Below are 18,937 nucleotides of genomic sequence, written 5' to 3'. Positions count from 1 at the left end.
AAGGTGTACAGTTATCTGGTGTTTGGACCTCCTCCTGGCTGAAGATGAAGGCCCAAAACAGGATCTTTCCCAGAAGCTGTGTTGCTTTGGCCAGGAAGGTGGCCGGTTGTCTGGAGCCGAAGATGGCGCCGCCTCCATTTTTTGTCATTTTCAACTTCATTTATTTACTCTTTTTCTAAAATGTCTTACAATGTTATCTATATGATATGGTTCAGTATAATTAGATTGTTTCCAGTAAAGAGACGAAAGATAAACGAAGGAATTCTCACCCAAATTCCAACTTTCTAGGTTAATTTAATGCTGTATTAAGAGAAGAATGCTCTCACTTTGCCTTACAGTGAAATTTGTTCTTGTAATAAAAGAGAATTAAAACTTTGAGCAAGGGAAATGCTAAATAAATATTCTATACATGAAAGACAGTCACATACTACTCTACATAATTTTCACAACTGGGCCCGAGTTCTTTGTTCTTCATCTCTCATAAAGATTTTCAATCCTGAGCCAAATAATATAGTTGAACTAAATTAATATAGGATTTTTAATTTTATGAAATTTAATTATTTTTCTTAAATTTTTATTATTTAAATGCATTCTATACATCAAACACATTAATAATATTGAGTATTTTAAGAATCAAATAATAAACAAATAATTGTTCAACTTTTATATTCATATCATTTCATAACCTAAATATATAATTAATGAACATTTAATACTATCCATAACTGAGGATCCTATATCTAATGTTGAATACTAAATTGTTTCAAAACATACAAAATGTTCTTTGGAAATTAAACATAGTAAAAAGGTATAGAATATTAAAAATGAATCATTAATAAATATATTCAGGAGCCCTCATATGATACCACCTAACATAGTAATTGAGTATTTAAAACACATTATATAGCTGGGCATGGTGGCACATGCATTTAATCCCAGCACTCAGGAAGCAGGGGCAGGCGGATTTCTGAGTTTGAGGCCAGCCTGGTCTACAAAGTGAGTTCCAGGACAGCCAGGCTATACAGAGAAACCCTCTCTCGAAAAAAAAAATAATAATTAAAAAAAAACATTATATATCTGTGTACATCATCTAACTGTAAGTTTACTTAAAAACAATTATTAGTGTTTCTAGGAGAGAAATTATTTTATCAGTAAGTATATTTTTAAAATGTCAAAAGAGCAAAAACTCTGTAAAGTTAAACATTAATAAAATACTAATTTCAAGCACAATGAGAAAAAATTCAATATTTCCATGATGTTTGTAGAACATGATTTCTATATTTTCAACAGTTAATATTCAACAAACAGAATAATTATTTTAAGATATATTTCATAATATCTTCCTTTTCATTTCTGATTTTACTAATTTGGATACTCTCTCTATGTCCTCTGGTTAGTCTAGCTAAGGGTTTATCTATCTTGTTGATTTCTCAGAGAACCAGATCCTGGTTTTATTGATTATTTTGTATAGTTCTTTTTGTTTCTATTTGGTTGATTTCAGCCCTGAGTTTGATTATTTCTTGCCGTCTCCTCCTCTTGGGCTTATTTGCTTCTTTTTGTTCTAGGGCTTTCAGGTGTGCTGTCAAGCTGCTAGTGTAAACTCTTTACAGTTTCTTTTGGAGGCACTTAGAGCTATGAGTTTTCTTCTTACCAATGTTTTCATTGTGTCCCATATGTTTTGGTATGATGTGTCTTCATTTTCATTACATTCTAAAAAGCCTTTTTTTTTTCTTTATTTCTTCCTTGACCAAGTTATTATTGAGTAGAGCATTGTTCAGCGTTAATGTGTATGTGTGCTTTCCATTGTTTATGTTGGTATTTAAGACCTAGTCCATGCTGATCAGATAGGGTGCATGGGATTATTCCATTCTTCTTGTATCTGTTGAGGCCTGTTTTGTGACCAATTATATGGTCAATTTTAGAGAAGGTATCATGAGGTGCTGAAAAGAAGGTATATTCTTTTGCTTTAGGATGAAATACTCTATAAATATCTGTTAGATCCATTTAGTTCATAACTTCTGTTAGTTTCACTGTGTCTCTGTTTAGGTTCTGTTTCCATGATCTGTCCATTGCTGAGAGTTGGGTGTTGAAGTCTCCTACAATTATTGTATGGGGTGTGATGTATGCTTTGAGCTTTAGTAAAGTTTCTTTTATGAATGTGGCTGCTCTTGCATTTGGAGCAGAGATGTCCAGAATTGAGAGTTCATCTCCAGTATGAAGTGTCCTTTTTTTTTTTTTTTTTTTTTTTTTTGTTAACTTTTGGTTGAAAGTTGATTTTATTCAATATTAGAATGGCTACTCTAGCTTGTTTCTTGGGAGCATTTGCTTGGATAAATGTTTTCCAAACATCCATCCACTGTTTATAGGAGTATAAATTTATACCTACTACAAAAATCAGTGTGGGGGTTCCTCAGGAAGTTTGGAATAGATATGTCTCAGAATCCAGCTATACAATATGTTCGCATACACAAAGGACTTAAAAATCCTACTACAAAGATTGTTGCTCATACATGTTCACTTAATCTCTATTCATGACAGCTAGAAATTTGAAACTGCCTTGATAATTGTCAATGGATGAATGGATGAAGACAATGTGGTACACTTACACAATAGAATATTTCTCAGTCATTAAAAAGTGAATTATGACATTCACTGGTAACTGGGTAGAGTTAGAAAAAATTCTCCTGAGTAATGTAATCCAGACACAAAAAGATAAATTTGGTATGGTATATATTCACTTGTATTTGGAGGCTACCTGTTAAGTCATTGATAATCCAGCTACAGCCTACATATCCACAGAAGTTAGGTATAGACTGAGGGACTAGTGGGTGTATCTACCTAAGAATGGAAAATAAAATAGATAGTTATGGGCATGTATGGTAGGCACTGGGACAGGAGTATCAGTGAGGAATGCAGAGAGGAAGGGAAAAAGAATGTGAGGGAGGGAATGCAAGAAGGGACAGACAAAACTATGCATCAGTTGAGGGGTGGGATGGAAGCCTAATACAACTGAAGCTTCCTAAAATATATACATATATGAAGGCAACCAATAAAATTGTCAAATAATAGAAGAGAGAGAACTCATCTGTCATCCACAAATGATCCTTCCAGTACCAGGAATGGGCTAATTTAATGATGTCTCATCCCCTGTAGACTGATGTGTTTGGTGCCAAAAAGTACACTGAAGAATTTCCAGAGAAAAGCAAATGGTAACCCAGAGACAAACCTTTCTATCTACAGTGGTGAAATATATGTAAGATTCGTTGATACAATGGTGGTACATAAGTCATGGGAGTAACCAGCCATCCCACAAGATGCAACCTGTCCTTGATACTGTTGGATGGCCAAAAACCTGAGACTAGACAGACTAATGATATAGATAAAAACTCAGTACTGCTAAGGGGATATAGAAGTAAAATTACTCCTTGGAGCATTTTGCAATATTTGGAGACTAGTGCTTTGCTCAGCATCTTCAGAGAAGCTTGCACATGCAGTATATGAGAACAAATACAGAGATTCACAACTGAACTGTGTGCAGAGAATGAAAAATTTGTAGGCACTCACTCCTAAATGGGGTATCTCTGTCAATTCTGCCAGTCAGAGTTCAAAGAATCTGGCAAAACAGGAGGCAAAAAGAATGTAAGAGCCAGAGGTAATGAAAGACTATAAGAGCCAGAGGGGATGGAAGCCACTAAGGAAATGAGGCCTTGTAAACACAGGAGTACTACAACACATGTGAACTCCCAGAGACATAGGATCCACAGGACCTACACAAGTGCACCAGATGAGGTCCCAGAACTGAGAAAAAGAGTGGACGCAGTTCCCACTCCTAAGCTAGAAATAAATATGCAAATGTAAAGTTAGTTTTCCCCAGCAGTCTCACTCTAAAAACACACAATAAAAACAAAGAAAACAAACAAAAAATATCAAGAAACAAACAAACCCATTTACTGTATTAATAATATTCAGCTATCCTTGCAGGTAGGAGCCTACCGTAACTGTCATCTGAGAATCATCATCCAGCAGCTGATGGAAACATATGTAAAGATCCACAACTAAACATTTGTCAGGGCTCAGGGAGTCTTGTGGAAGACTCAAGAGAAGGATAGAGGGAACCTGAGGTGTCAAAGACACCACAAGATGACCTACAAAGCCAGTGCCTATGGATGTTTAAAGAGTCTGTACCACCAAACAAAAAGCATCCATGGACTGAACCTAGGCCCCCTGCACATGTGTAGCTTGGTGTTCATGGCTATCCCATAAAACTGGTGTGGAGGCTGTCTCTGACTCAGACTCTTTTGGCTACCTTTGGATTCCATTCCCCTAGCTGGGCTGCCTTGTCTGGCCGCAGTGGGAAAGGACGCGCTTAATCCTGAGGCAACCTGGTATGCTAAGACGGGTATCACAAGGGTCTTCCACTTTTCTGAAGATAAGGAGAGGATGTAATAGGAAAGTGGAGATTGAGGATGAGACTGAAAAGAGAGGAAGGAGAGGGACTGCAATCAGGACATAAAGTGAATATATTAATTAATAAAGGGGAATAAAACCACAATGGCATCTTTGGAGGTTGTATGCCTCATATTTTGTCAGGGCATTTTTCTTAACCTTACAGATACTTTGCATATGTCTTATGGCTACGGTTTTCTATTTCTTTATGGAATCCTTGGGTGTGGTACATGAACATGTGTATGTCTGAATTTACTTGTATTTCATGTTATTTTTCTTTAGCTGTATTTCCTCTCCTTTTGCTGTGTGTGTGTGTGTCTGTGTGTGTGTGCGCGCACACACGTGTGTGTCCTGTTCCAATATTGTTTTGTTTTATTTTATATTATTTATTTATTATTATTTAGATGTCTGGCTTTTTGTTCTAACAAGAGACATTTTGTGGATCTGAATTGTCAGAGAAGTAAATAAGAACTTGGAGGTATTGAAAAAGGGGAAATCATTATCATAGTATATTATATTCTGTCTTAGTCCATTTTTCTTTTGTATATAGGGTACTTATCTGTATGGGATATTATTGTGCCCTGATACTTTGCTAAAAGACTTTCTCAGCTGTAAGAGTTTCCTGGTGAAATATTTAGAGTCACTTTTATATGCAATTATATCATCTGAAAATAAAGAACATTTGACTTTTTCCGTTACTGTTTTCTCCCTTTGTTCTCCTATAGTTGCCTTACTGTTCCTGCTAAGACTGCCGATACTATACTGAAAAGGTCTGGAGAGAGTGGTCAACCTTGTCTTTTTAGTGAAATTTCTTTGAGTTTCTCTTCATTTAAGTTGATCTTAACTGTGGGTGTCCTGAAAATTGCCTTTATTATGCTTTAACTATATTCCATTTCTCAGGACCTATTTCAGTATGGTTGCTGGGCTCTGGCAAAAACATGTTGCGCTGGCTGTTTGATTATCTTTTCATTCTGGCATCTAAGCAAGTAGATTTGGGGTGATTGTGATTCTAGGTGTTTATATCTTGTCTTGTCTTTGTAGGGTGGGTTTTCCACTCCTTGGTTTCTGTTGCCTCCACTAGATGTTAGGCACTTATGGTGGCTGTGTGTTGCCTGATACAGATTTTTTCTATGTCCCTGCCAGGTGGGGAAACTGTGGATTCTTAGAGAGAATGTTTTTTCTAGGTATTAGGATCTGACAAAAATGAATGGGGATAGGCTAGGAGAATGGGGGTAAGAAAATATATAGGAAGGAGGGAGGAAAATTCGGTCTACCCCAAGGAACTTTAGAGTCTATGGGGAAACAGAGAGGGTAGACAGGCATCTGTAAGCTGTCTGCTGCACAATGGAGATGAGATTGGAGAATTGAAAATGGAGGTCTGGAAAAGCACTGAAAATCACATACCTGGTTCACTTATCAGTGTAGAAACCTAAATATGAATAGCTGTAGAGATATAACTTGGTAGCACAGCTGGGCTTGTTCTCCAGAAATGGAAAAATAGAAAAAGCAATATCACGACTCATTTGTCCCTCAATTCCAGTGTTTTCAGGAGAGGATTTGGGCATTACCAATTTGTAACTAACCGATGCTTCAAATGAGGCAAAGCTCTACACAATTCACCTCATCAATTGTTCAGAAAGCTTTTGGCAATATCATGTAATTACATTTCTGTTGGAGACTTTGAAAAAATCTTGATATTTTTATTTCAATCAAAAGAAAGTAATGCTTTTCTTTTTGTAGAAAGGAATAACTCATTTTAGGGGGCAAACCAATTTTTCTTTTTTTTTAATTAGATATTTTCTTCATTCACATTTCAAATCCTAGCCCCTTTACTAATTTCCTCTCCAATAGTCCCCTACCCACTCCCTCCACCCTGCTCCCCAACCTACCCACTCCTGCTTCCTGACCCTGGCATTCCTGTGTACTGGGACATATAATCTTTGCAAGACCCAGTGCCTCTCCTCCCATTGATGGCTGACTAGGCCATCTTCTGCTACAAATGCATCTGGAGACAAGATCTCTGGGGAGAATGGCTAGTTCATATTGTTGTTCCTCTTATAGGATTGCAGACCCCTTCACCTCCTTGGGTACTTTCTCTAGCTCCTTCACTGATGGCCCTGTGTTCCATCCAATAGATGACTGTGAGCATCCACTTCTGTATTTGCTAGGCACTGGCATAGCCTCATAAGAGACAGCTATATCAGGGTCCTGTGAGCAAAATCTTATTGGCATATGCAATAGTGTCTGGGTTAGGTGGTTGTTTATGGGATAGATACCCCAGGTAGAGCACTCTCTGAATGGTCCTTCCTTCTGTCACAGCTCCAAATTTTTTCTCTGTAACTCCCACCATGGGTATTTTGTTCCCCATTCTAAGAAGAAATGAAGCATCCACACGTTGGTCTTCCTTCTTCTTGGACTTCTTGAGTTTCATGTGGTTTGCAAATTGTATCTTGGGTATTCTACGTTTCTGGGCTAATATCCACTCATCAGTGAGTACATATCATGTGTGTTCTTTTGTGATTGGGTTGCCTCACTGAGGATGAAATCCTCCAGATCCATCCATTTGCCTAAGAATTTCATAAATTCATTGTTTTTAATAGCTGAGTAGTACTCCATTGTGTAAATGTACCTCATTTTCTGTATCTATTACTCTGTTGAGGGACAACTGGGTTCTTTCCAGCTTCTGGCTATTATAAATAAGGCTGTTATGAACATAGTGGGGTATGTGTCCTTCTTGCAAGTTGGAACATCTTCTGGGTATATGCCTAGGAGAGGTATTGCTGGATTTTCTAGTAGTACTATGTCCAATTTTCTGAGGAACTGCCAATCTGATTTCCAGAGTGGTTGTACCAGCTTGCAATCCCACCAGCAGTGGAGAAGTGTTCCTCTCCACATCCTTGCCAGCATCTGCTGTCACCTGAATTTTTGATCTTAGCTATTCTGACTGGTGTGAGGTAGAGTCTCAGGGATATTTTAATTTGCATTTCCCTAATGACTAAAGATGTTGAACATTTTTTCAGGTGCTTCTCAGCCATTCGGTATTCCTCAGTTGAGAATCTTTTGTTTAGCTCTTTACCCCATTTTTAATAGGGTTATTTGTTTTTTCTGGAGTCCAGCTTCTTGAGTTCCTTGTATATATTGGATGTTAGTCTGCTATCAGATTTAGGATTGGTAAAGATCCTTTCCCAATCTGTTAGTGGCCTTTTTGTCTTATTGACAGTGTCTTTTGCCTTACAGAAGGTTTGCAATTTTATGAGGTCCCATTTGTTGATTCTTGATCTTACAGCACAAGCCTGTTCTGTTCAGGAATTTTTCCCCTGTGCCCATATCTTTGAGGCTTTTCCCCACTATCTCCTCTATAAGTTCAGTGTCGCTGGTTATATGTGGAGGTCCTTGATCCACTTAGACTTGAGCTTTGTACAAGGAGATAAGAATGTATCATTTCCCATTCTTCTACATGACAACCACCAGTTGAGCCAGCACTATTTTTTGGAAATGTCTTTTTTCCACTGGATGTCATACCAATTTTTCTATGGCATCAACTGTGACTTGGCCATACTCAACACTCATCCTTTCCTAACATCAACTTTAAACTTCACATAGAAAGAATTCTTGCTGTAGTTATATTTCCTCTATTAGTCTAACTGATAAATTATGAACACTTTGAAAATAACTGATAGAATAAACTATGGTTGACAAATGTATAATTTTTTACATTATTTTCTACTGTATGTCAGAAATGTACAACTTTTCTACACATTAGTCCTCTACCTGTGATATTCAGACCAGAAACTGCCCCCATGAACTATTGACTGCAATGGTTGAATCAGAGATACTCAGTGTGGTGCCCAGAGTTCTGAGCTCTAATCAGTTCTCTGGAGATTTACAGGTCTACTAAGGACTGAAAACTACTGAGCTGGGACAATTAAACCACAAGATCACAAAACAATTCAACAGCTGTGTGGAAATTTTAGGGACTCCATGTCCCAGGTGACATGGAGTCAGAGTAAATAAAGTAACTTTGTCTAAGTCCAAATTTCCATTACAAAAAAGAGTACAGTTCCAATTCCATCCCCTCTCTTCAAGAAGATAGCTCACCACATTTGTTCTCTAGAGAAATAATATGATTTAAAAGTCTGCAACTGTGGACAAGAAATATGAGAAATTGTTGATCAGCTTGGAGAACATACACAACAAGTCATCCTGTATTGAGTTTACTGAACTTGGATGAGGAAATGTAAGTCTTTTATAGAAATTCTGTCACAACCTTACAACTTTGGTTTGGAAAAGCAAGGCTATCATTAGAACAAGTAAGCAAGGATACCTTACTGAAAATAAACCGATTCTAAAAATTCATATAAACATAGTAAGAGACCATGTGAGAAGACTACTAAATGAATGAGAAAAGTTAACATGTTATATTCTTGCATATGTGACACTACTGTATACAGTTAAAGCATTTCTTCAACAGCTGTCAGATATCAATATTACAGACTGCCCAAGTAGCCATGTTCAATGTAATTATTACCTTGTTCCTGTGTGTTTTAGATATGTATAAATTAATATAACTTGATCCCAATATTGTTACTTAAGCTATGAACACTTGATTTTTTTCTATTAATATGCTTATCTGCAAGCTGATTAAACTATCTGTGTGAATCAAAGGGCACCTGTTTTAGGAAGGACCCAAACATGTCTCCTGTCTCATTTACATAAATGATCAATATTATTCATCTTTCTTAATTTTCAGTGTACTAGTTTGAATTGACAGCTTAATATATTAATATTAAACGAGTTTGATTTATCAGATTGAAATGTTAATTTAAATGAACCAATATAAAATTTATTAAGAACAATAGTTAGAAAGGTTTATCATTTTACCAATCTTAAAGAAAATTACTATCAAAGCAATGACTTTGAAAAGAAGAAAACTGCGAGAAACATAAGTGACATCTTGATTTGATCTGATATTTATTGTGTATATGAAATGTTAAAGAAGTTAAACAGTACGATGATTTTCTAGAATGATTCTAGTTATGACTGAGGTACACAAAAAAGAGACAAGAGGTTTTCAAACAAAAAAAAAAAAGTTGTATCAGATGAAACAAAAGTTATCTACGTTTTTTAACAGTGATTTATGTCTCTATAAATGGAGGATTTTTCTGTGGAGCACACACTGGTTTGAATTCAGCATGCTTTTGCCACAGGTCCTAGGACTCATTTTCTAATGTCATAGTTGGCTCTAATATCACTTTAACTGCAATGAAATTCCAACATCCTGTCAGGTATTTGGGTGTAGGTTCATTCTTTGAGAAAGAGGTGTGAGGGAGCTGGAGTGAGTTTTTGTTGTCAAAAGAGAGATGCCATTAAATGAAAAATAAAAAGGATCACCTGAAAATTTATTCTATAATTACATTTGTTAGCACAAAAATTTTAAGTAAACTTGAAAATTTGTATGATATTTCATTTGCTTTTGTTGCCTAGAACTCACAAATGGTACAAGAAAACACACAGGAAACTAACTCTCCATTTTATTCTCATTAGCCCTCAGACACCAACATGCATCTTGCAAGCAGAAAATAATAGGTTATTTTCAAGTCCTCAAATATCAAAAGGACCATGAACTAAAGCATAACTTATAGTGGAAAAATAAATGACTTTAAGTTTGAAGTCTTTATTGGATATTGAACATTTTCCTCCACATCTTAAGCCATCTCTTGAAATCACCATCATCCTCTGCTTTTGGTAAGAGCTACTAACAGTTTAGTGGTTACACCTAATGGCAAGTACTGTGAACAGCAGTTAAATAGGAATAGAATTCAAATAGAAGCTGTTTGTTCCCAAAAACACTCCTTAAAATGAAATCGGATATGTAAACTAAGAATGTCATGTGAGTATTACCCTTACCCAAGTATTTTTCTTATTGATTTCAATAACTCCTGTATAGTACTTAAAACTATTTTTTACACTTGTTTCTACAATAACCAATATCCTCTTGCTATAATGACAGCATTGTTTTCTAAAGAGTATGGCTGTTTCTAGTGGACAACCAAACTGTATTTTAATTCTGGGTATATTTACTATAAATCCCTATTTCACTTGCTAACATGGTACACTGCCCAAGCTATACATAGCCAACCTAATCTATATTCAAAAACTCATTCCACAGTCCATCACTGACTATTGATATATTAAAGAAAAGCAATGGGATTCAACTGGGACTGTGGAATGGTGCTTTTTTCATGGGGCAAATCAAACCACATTCCTTGAAAGAACCCAGTGATGGCCCATTTATACATTCACCTGTAAGTACTGCTTTATGACTGGATAGCTTGAGATCTAAGGAGATGGGAAAAATGTATTCTCACTTAAGTTTCTCAACAAGTATAGATGACTGAGTACATAGAGAGAATAACTATTGAAATAAATATTGATGGAAAATAATGCCTCAATTTCTTTCTACTGCATTTGTTGTACTGTTTTATTTTCCAGCTGCTACCACAATTTCTGTTTTCAAAATGATAATGGAAAATATAACCACAATGAGTGGATTCCTCCTCATGGGATTCTCTGACAACCATGAGCTGCAGATCTTACAGGCTGTGCTCTTCTTGGTGACATACCTAGTCGGCTCAGCAGGGAATGTCATCATTATCACCATCACAACACTGGACCCACAGCTCCAGTCTCCAATGTATTACTTTCTGAAGCAACTTTCCATTCTGGACCTCTCATCCCTCTCTGTCACAGTCCCTCAGTATGTTGACAGTTCCCTGGCACGAAGTGGCTACATTTCATATGGGCAGTGCATGCTGCAGATATTTTTCTTTACATGGTTTGCCTGGGGTGAGATGGCCATTCTCACAGTGATGTCATATGATCGTTATATAGCTGTTTGCCTTCCTCTCCACTATGAGATCATCATGTGTCCCAGAAAGTGTAGGTGGGCTGTGACAGCTGTATGGCTAAGCAGCAGTATTCCAGGAACCCTATATCTAGCAACCATATTTTCTATTAGAATCTGTAGGGCCAAAATAATTCACCAATTCTTCTGTGATGTCCCCCAGCTGCTCAAGCTCTCCTGCTCTAATGATTACCTTGTAATAATGGGAGTGGCTGACTTCCTGTCAGTAATAGGTTTTGCCTGCTTCGTTGGGATTGTCATCTCCTATGTCCACATATTCTCCACAGTTCTCAGGATGCCCTCTGCTGAAAGCAGGTCTAAGGTCTTCTCTACTTGCTTGCCGCACCTGTTTGTTGTCTCATTGTTTCTTTCTACAGGCATCTTTGCATATCTAAACCCAACCTCAGACTTTCCAACTGCTTTAGAGTTCTTATTTTCTGTCTTTTATACAGTACTACCTCCAACTCTCAACCCTGTTATTTACAGTTTGAGAAATGATGCCATAAAGAGTGTTGTAAGGAAGTTACTGTTGAGTAGAAAATTCACTAGTTAGAATCATTTTGCCCTGTTATTACTGGCTGTTCAATTATAAACAAGAGTAAGATTCCTTCAATTTCTAATGTTAATAAAGGGCAATGGTTTTTTTTCTTTAAATAAACTACATTATATAACAATTGTCTTGATGGATGTACAATGTCTTATTTCTTTGCATTTTAATATAAATCTGTTGGCCTTGAAATTAATAAAAATATTAAAATCCTTGTAATAAAGATTCATTGCTTACTTCTTAATATATCCACACAAATACATACATACACATACACTCACACACACTAACCTTCTCAGGTTTCTTAAGACTTTTGCAGAGACAATATTACAACAATAAAAAAAAAGAGAAGTAATACATTAGCCTCATTTCATTCACCAACTCATAATTTTTATGTCAATTATTTACTTTTAACTATCAAGATGCATATTTATATAAATATAAATAATATCACTAGGTAAACTTGCAAGGTCAGTTGTAATTTTACTGAAGTACAGTTTTCAATTCATATTAAATTTTATCTGTATATATTCACTCCCTTTTGCCTTTATATATATATTCTATAGTAATAAGTAATAATAAAAATTCAAATTTTGTTTTCACAATTTTAAAGAATATGTTTATTGATTCAAAGTGTTCTGGGAGCTTCCCAGGCTATTGTGTATTGAAAGGGAGCACAGAGTCAGACTCATGTAGCACCCAAGGATCTGAAGGGTCTGCAACCCTATAGGTAGAACAACAATATGAACTAACCAGTACCCCCACAGCTTGTGTCTCTAGCTGCATATGTAGCAGAAGATGGCCTAGTCAGCCATCATTGGGAAGAGAGGCCCCTTGGTATTGAAAACTTTATATGCCCCAGTACAGGGGAATGCCAGGGCCAAAAAAGCAGGAGTGGATGGGTAGGGGAGCAGAGCTGGGGGAGTGTATAGAGAAATTTCGTGATAACATTTGAAGTGTATATAAAGAAAATATCTAGTAAAAAGAAATTAATCATCAAAAAACAAAAAGACTGATGATCTCCGGATGTTATAGCTCTCTAACTCTATTAAGTGTTTATGGACAGCTTCTAAAAAGTCCTAAAAACTTCCTAGTTCCTTCTGAGGGTTAAAAGGCAGTAGCTTAGGTGATTAACACCTTTAGTCTAAGAGTGGTGAATTAAGTAATGGATTAATTGTCAGTGCCTTTCCCCTTTTATCCAAATGCCTCTTACTTGTCAGGTTAGGGGAAGTTGGGGCAGTAAATTTCTATTGAACCAGAAAAAAATAATCCACTTGCACAAGGAAAAAACCTTTTACACAAGCAAATATTGATTAAACTCAAATAAATTCATATGCAGATTCATGCATACAAATTTCTTAAATGTCCATTCTGGGCCCAGCTTACATGGATCCTCATAATTGCATACTTACACATATATCCAAACTTTCGTATGCATTTGCAGCAGAAGACCAAGCATCAATGCAGGAAGGACTCAATCATTCTGGATGAAAAATGGTCTCCATTCTTGTATTGGGAAAAAGCAAGAAAGTAATCCTTCAACAAACCAAAAAGAAGACAGCAACAAGAACAGAATGCCAACTTTAACAACAAAAATAAAAGGAAGCAATAATTACTTCTCCTTAATATCTCTTAATATCAATGGACTCAATTCCCCAATAAAAAGAATTAGACTAACAGACTGGCTACACAAACAGGACCCAACATTCTGCTGCTTACAGGAAACCCATCTCAGGGAAAAAGGCAGACACTACCTCAGAGTGAAAGGCTGGAAAACAATTTTCCAAGCAAATGGCCTGAAGAAACAAGCTGGAGTAGCCATTCTAATATCGAATAAAATCGACTTCCAACCCAAAGTTATCAAAAAAGACAAGGAGGGGCACTTCATACTCATCAAAGGTAAAATCCTCCAAGAGGAACTCTCAATTCTGAATATCTATGCTCCAAATGCAAGGGCAGCCACATTCATTAAAGACACTTTAGTAAAGCTCAAAGCACACATTGCACCTCACACAATAATAGTGGGAGACTTCAACAAACCACTTTCATCAATGGACAGATCCTGGAAACAGAAACTAAACAGGGACACAGTGAAACTAACAGAAGCTATGAAACAAATGGACTTAACATATATCTACAGAACATTTTATCCTAAAACAAAAGGATATACCTTCTTCTCAGCACCTCACGGGACTTTCTCCAAAATTGACCATATAATTGGTCACAAAACAGGTCTCAACAGATACAAAAATATTGAAATTGTCCCATGCATCCTATCAGATCACCATGGACTAAGGCTGATCTTCAATAACAACATAAATAATAGAAAGCCAACATTCACGTGGAAACTGAACAACACTCTTCTCAATGATACCTTGGTCAAGGAAGGAATAAAGAAATAAATTAAAGACTTTTTAGAGTTTAATGAAAATGAAGCCACACATACCCAAACCTATGGGACACAATGAAAGCATTTCTAAGAGGGAAACCCATAGCTCTGAGTGCCTCCAAGAAGAAACTGGAGACAGCACACACTAGCAGCTTGACAACACATCTAAAAGCTTTAGAAAAAAAGGAAGCAAATTCACCCAAGAGGAGTAGACTGCAGGAAATAATCAAACTCAGGGGTGAAATCAACCAAGTGGAAACAAGAACTATTCAAAGAATTAACCAAATGAGGAGTTGGTCCTTTCAGAAAATCAACAAGATAGATAAACCCTTAGCTAGACTCACTAGAGGGCACAGGGACAACATCCTAATTAACAAAATCAGAAATGAAAAGGGAGACATAACAACAGATCCTGAAGAAATCCAAAACACCATCAGATCCTTCTACAAAAGGCTATGCTCAACAAAACTGGAAAACCTGGATGAAATGGACCAATTTCTAGACAGATACCAGGTACCAAAGTTAAATCAGGATCAAGTTAAGGATCTAAACAGTCCCATATACCCTAAAGAAATAGAAGCAGTCATTAATAGTCTCCCAGCCAAAAAAAAGCCCAGGACCAGATGGGTTTAGTGCAGAGTTCTATCAGACCTTCAAAGAAGATCTAATTCCAGTTCTGCACAAAATATTCCACAAAATAGAAGTAGAAGGAACTCTACCCAACTCATTCTATGAAGCCACAATTACTATGATACCTAAACCACAGAAAGATCCAACAAAGATAGAGAACTTCGGACCAACTTCCCTTATGAATATAGATGCAAAAATGCTCAATCAAATTCTCGATAACCGAATCCAAGAATACATTAAAGCAATCATCCATCCTGACCAAGTAGTTTTTATTCCAGGGATGCAGGGATGATTTAATATACGGAAATACATCAACGTAATCCATTATATAAACAAACTCAAAGACAAAAACCACATGATCATCTTGTTAGATGCGGAAAAAGCATTCGACAAGATCCAACACCCATTCATGATAAAAGTCTTGGAAAGATCAGGAATCCAAGGTCCATACCTAAACATGATAAAAGCAATATACAGCAAACCAGTAGCCAACATCAAAGAAAATTGTTAGAATTTTGAAGCAATCCCACTAAAATCAGGGACTAGACAAGGCTGCCCACTTTCTCCCTATCTATTCAACATACTACTTGAAGTCCTAGCCAGAGCAATTTGACAACAAAAGGAGATCAAGGAGATACAAATTGGAAAAGATGAAGTCAAAATATCACTTTTTGCAGATGATATGATAGTATATATAAGTGACCCAAAAAATTCTGCCAGAGAACTCCTAAACCTGATAAACAGCTTCAGTGAAGTAGCTGGATATAGAATTAACTCAATCAAGTCAATGGCCTTTTTCTACACAAAGAATGAACAGGCTGAGAAAGAAATTAGGGAAACAACACCCTTATCAATAGTCACAAATAATATAAAATATCTTGGCATGACTCTAACTAAGGAAGTGAAAGATCTGTATGATAAGAACTTCAAGTCTCTGAAGAAAGAATTTAAAGAAGATCTCAGAAGATGGAAAGATCTCCCATGCTCATGGATTGGCAGGATCAACATTGTAAAAATGGCTATCTTGCCAAAAGCAATCTACAGATTCAATGAAATCCCCATCAAAATTCCAACTCAATTCTTCAACGAATTAGAAAGAGCAATCTGCAAATTCATCTGGAATAACAAAAATCCTAGGATAGCAAACACTCTTCTTAAGGATAAAAGAACCTCTGCTGGAAACACCATGCCTTACCTAAAGTTTTACTACAGAGCAATTGTGATAAAAACTGCATGGTACTGGTATAGTGACACACAAGTAGACCAATGGAATAGAAATGAAGACCCAGAAATGAACCCACACACCTATGATCACTTGATCTTCGACAAGGGAGCTAAAACCATCCAGTGGAAGAAAGACAGCATTTTCAACAAATGGTGCTGGTATGACTGGTTGTTATCATGTAGAAGAATGTGAATTGATCCATTCCTATTTCCTTGTACTAAGGTTAAATCTAAGTGGATCAAGGAACTTCACATAAAACCAGAGACACTGAAACTTATAGAGGAGAAAGAGGGGGAAAGCCTTGAAGATATGGACACAAGGGGAAAATTTCTGAATAGAACAGCAATGGCTTGTGCTGTAAGATTGAGAATTGACAAATGGGACCTCATGAAACTGCAAAGCTTCTGCAAAGCAAAAGACACCGTCAATAAGACAAAAAGACCACCAACAGATTGGGAAAGGATCTTTACCTATCTTAAATCAGATAGGGGACTAATATCCAATATATATAAAGAACTCAAGAGGGTGGACTCCAGAAAATCAAATAACCCCATTAAAAATGGAGCTCAGAGCTAAAAAAAGAATTCTCACCTGAGGAATACCAAATGGCTGAGAAGCACCTGAAAAAATGCTCAACATCCTTAATCATCAGAGAAATGCAAATCAAAACAACCCTGAGATTCCATCTCACACCAGTCAGAATGGCTAAGATCAAAAATTCAGGTGACAGCAGATGCTGGCGAGGATGTGGAGAAAGAGGAACACTCCTCCATTGTTGGTGGGATTGCAGGCTTGTACAACCACTCTGGAAATCAGTCTGGTGGTTCCTCAGAAAAATGGACATAGTACTACCAGAGGATCCCGCATTACCTCTCCTGGGCATATATCCAGAAGATGTCCCAATGGGTAAGAAGGACACATGCTCCACTATGTTCATAGCAGCCTTATTTATAATAGCCAGAAGCTAGAAAGAATCCCGATGCCCCTCAACAGAGGAATGGATACAAAAAAATGTGGTACATTTACACAATGGAGTACTACTCAGCTATTAAAATAATGAATTTATGAAATTCCTAGGCAAATGGTCAGACCTGGAGGGCATCATCCTGAGTGAGCTAACACAATCACAAAAGAACTCAAATGATATGTACTCACTGATAAGTGGATATTAGCCCAGAAACTTAGTATACCAAGATATAAGATACCATTTGCAAAACACATGAAACTGAAGAAGAATGAAGACCAAAGTGTGGACACTTTTCCCCTTCTTAGAATTGGAAACAATTACCTATGGAAGATGTTACAGACACAAAGTTTGGAGCTGAGACAAAAGGATGGACCATCTAGAGACTTCCATATCCAGGGATCCATCCCATAATTAGCCTCCAAACAATGACACCATTGCATACACTAGCAAGCTTTTGATGCAAGGACCGTGGTATAGCTGTCTCTAGTGAGACTATGCGGGGGCCTAGCAAACACAGAAGTGGATGCTCACAGTCAGCTATTGGATGGATCAAAGGGCCCCCAATGGAGGAGCTAGAGAAAGTATCCAAGAAGGTAAAGAGATCTGCAACCCTGTAGGTGCAACAACATTATGAACTAACCAGTACCCCAGAGCTCTTGACTCTAGCTGCATATGTATCAAATGATGGCCTAGTTGGCCATCACTGGAAAGAGAGGCCCATTGGACACGCAAACTGTATATGCCCCAGTACAGGGGAACACCAGGGCCAAAAAAATGGGAATGGGTTGGTAGGGGAGTGCGGGGGAGGGTATGGGGGACTTTGGGATAGCATTGGAAATGTAATTGAGGAAAATACATAATAAAAAAATATTAAAAAAAAAAGAAAAATGGTCTCCAATCGTTATTGCATAGAGAAAGAGAATTTTCTATCCTTTTAATGCTAAATGAATTAAACACAAGTCTGTAAGAAGAAAGCTGTGTACTGTTTAATAAGATTGAACTTGCCTTGTTCTTAGGAAAACACCTGTTTTGTCCCATGGTAAGGAGAAACCTGCCTGTTCCTTCTGCTCTCTCTGCAGCTTCTCTTTTCCTCTTTCCCTCTACATTCTGCTAATTGCTGTCTTAGTTTTTTTAAATTGAATTATAATTTCTAAGTTCATGGTTTTTGTGTTGTTCATTTATTGTTTTCAGGAAAACTTATTCTCTTATTAATTTTTTCCTACTTAACGGAGCTTTATTTTGAGTGAAGGTTTTTCTAAGACAACATGAACATGCACAAACACTGCCTTGGACAAATACTTGGGCATGGCCCCTTCATGACACTCTGAGCTCAAAAGAATTAGTATGTACTGTAGTTTTCCTGAAACGTTGAGTAATGATTTGATCCTCTTTTTTTGGTGATTATATAAATGTCACAAGTCACAGGCTGTACACTTTTGTGAGAGATGGAATTTTGCACAATCTTAGTTCATCCTGACAGGAATATTAATCACTAAATTGAATATCAGATATGTAAAGTGCTTTTACTTCATTCATCTGGCAATCTTATTATTATTACACCCATTGTAGCATTGCTGTTATACCTGTTTCAAGCACAGTTTATTTCTTTTAACAGTGTCTACACATAGCAAGCATATGGTTCTAATAACTTAATTCTGTGTGTTTTTATTACTCCATGATTAGTGGTTAATCTGTTTCTGTGACTGAGGAGGATATACTGAAAAGCAAATATGTACAGCATCCATGCCGGACTGCTCATGCTGGCTAGGATTTACAGTAAAGTGAACGTCAATCCACTACAAATTTAAAGCTAAATTGGTGTGGGGTAT

The 18,937-nt window shown here is 36.8% G+C and overlaps 1 protein-coding gene across 1 annotated transcript; it reads left to right on the top strand.

The window, feature by feature from the left end:
• Positions 1–10,964: 10,964 nt before the first annotated feature.
• Olfr114 (olfactory receptor 114) lies at positions 10,965–11,903 on the top strand. The gene has a single exon (NM_146287.1). It carries the CDS (start codon positions 10,965–10,967, stop codon positions 11,901–11,903), a length of 939 nt encoding a protein of 312 aa, NP_666399.1.
• The last annotated feature ends 7,034 nt before the right edge of the window (positions 11,904–18,937 follow it).

Source organism: Mus musculus, chromosome 17, assembly GCF_000001635.26.
Source record: "Mus musculus strain C57BL/6J chromosome 17, GRCm38.p6 C57BL/6J".
NCBI classification, from domain to species: domain Eukaryota; kingdom Metazoa; phylum Chordata; class Mammalia; order Rodentia; family Muridae; genus Mus; species Mus musculus.
Note: the sequence above shows the minus strand (reverse complement) of the source record. Positions and strands in the feature narration are given on the sequence as shown.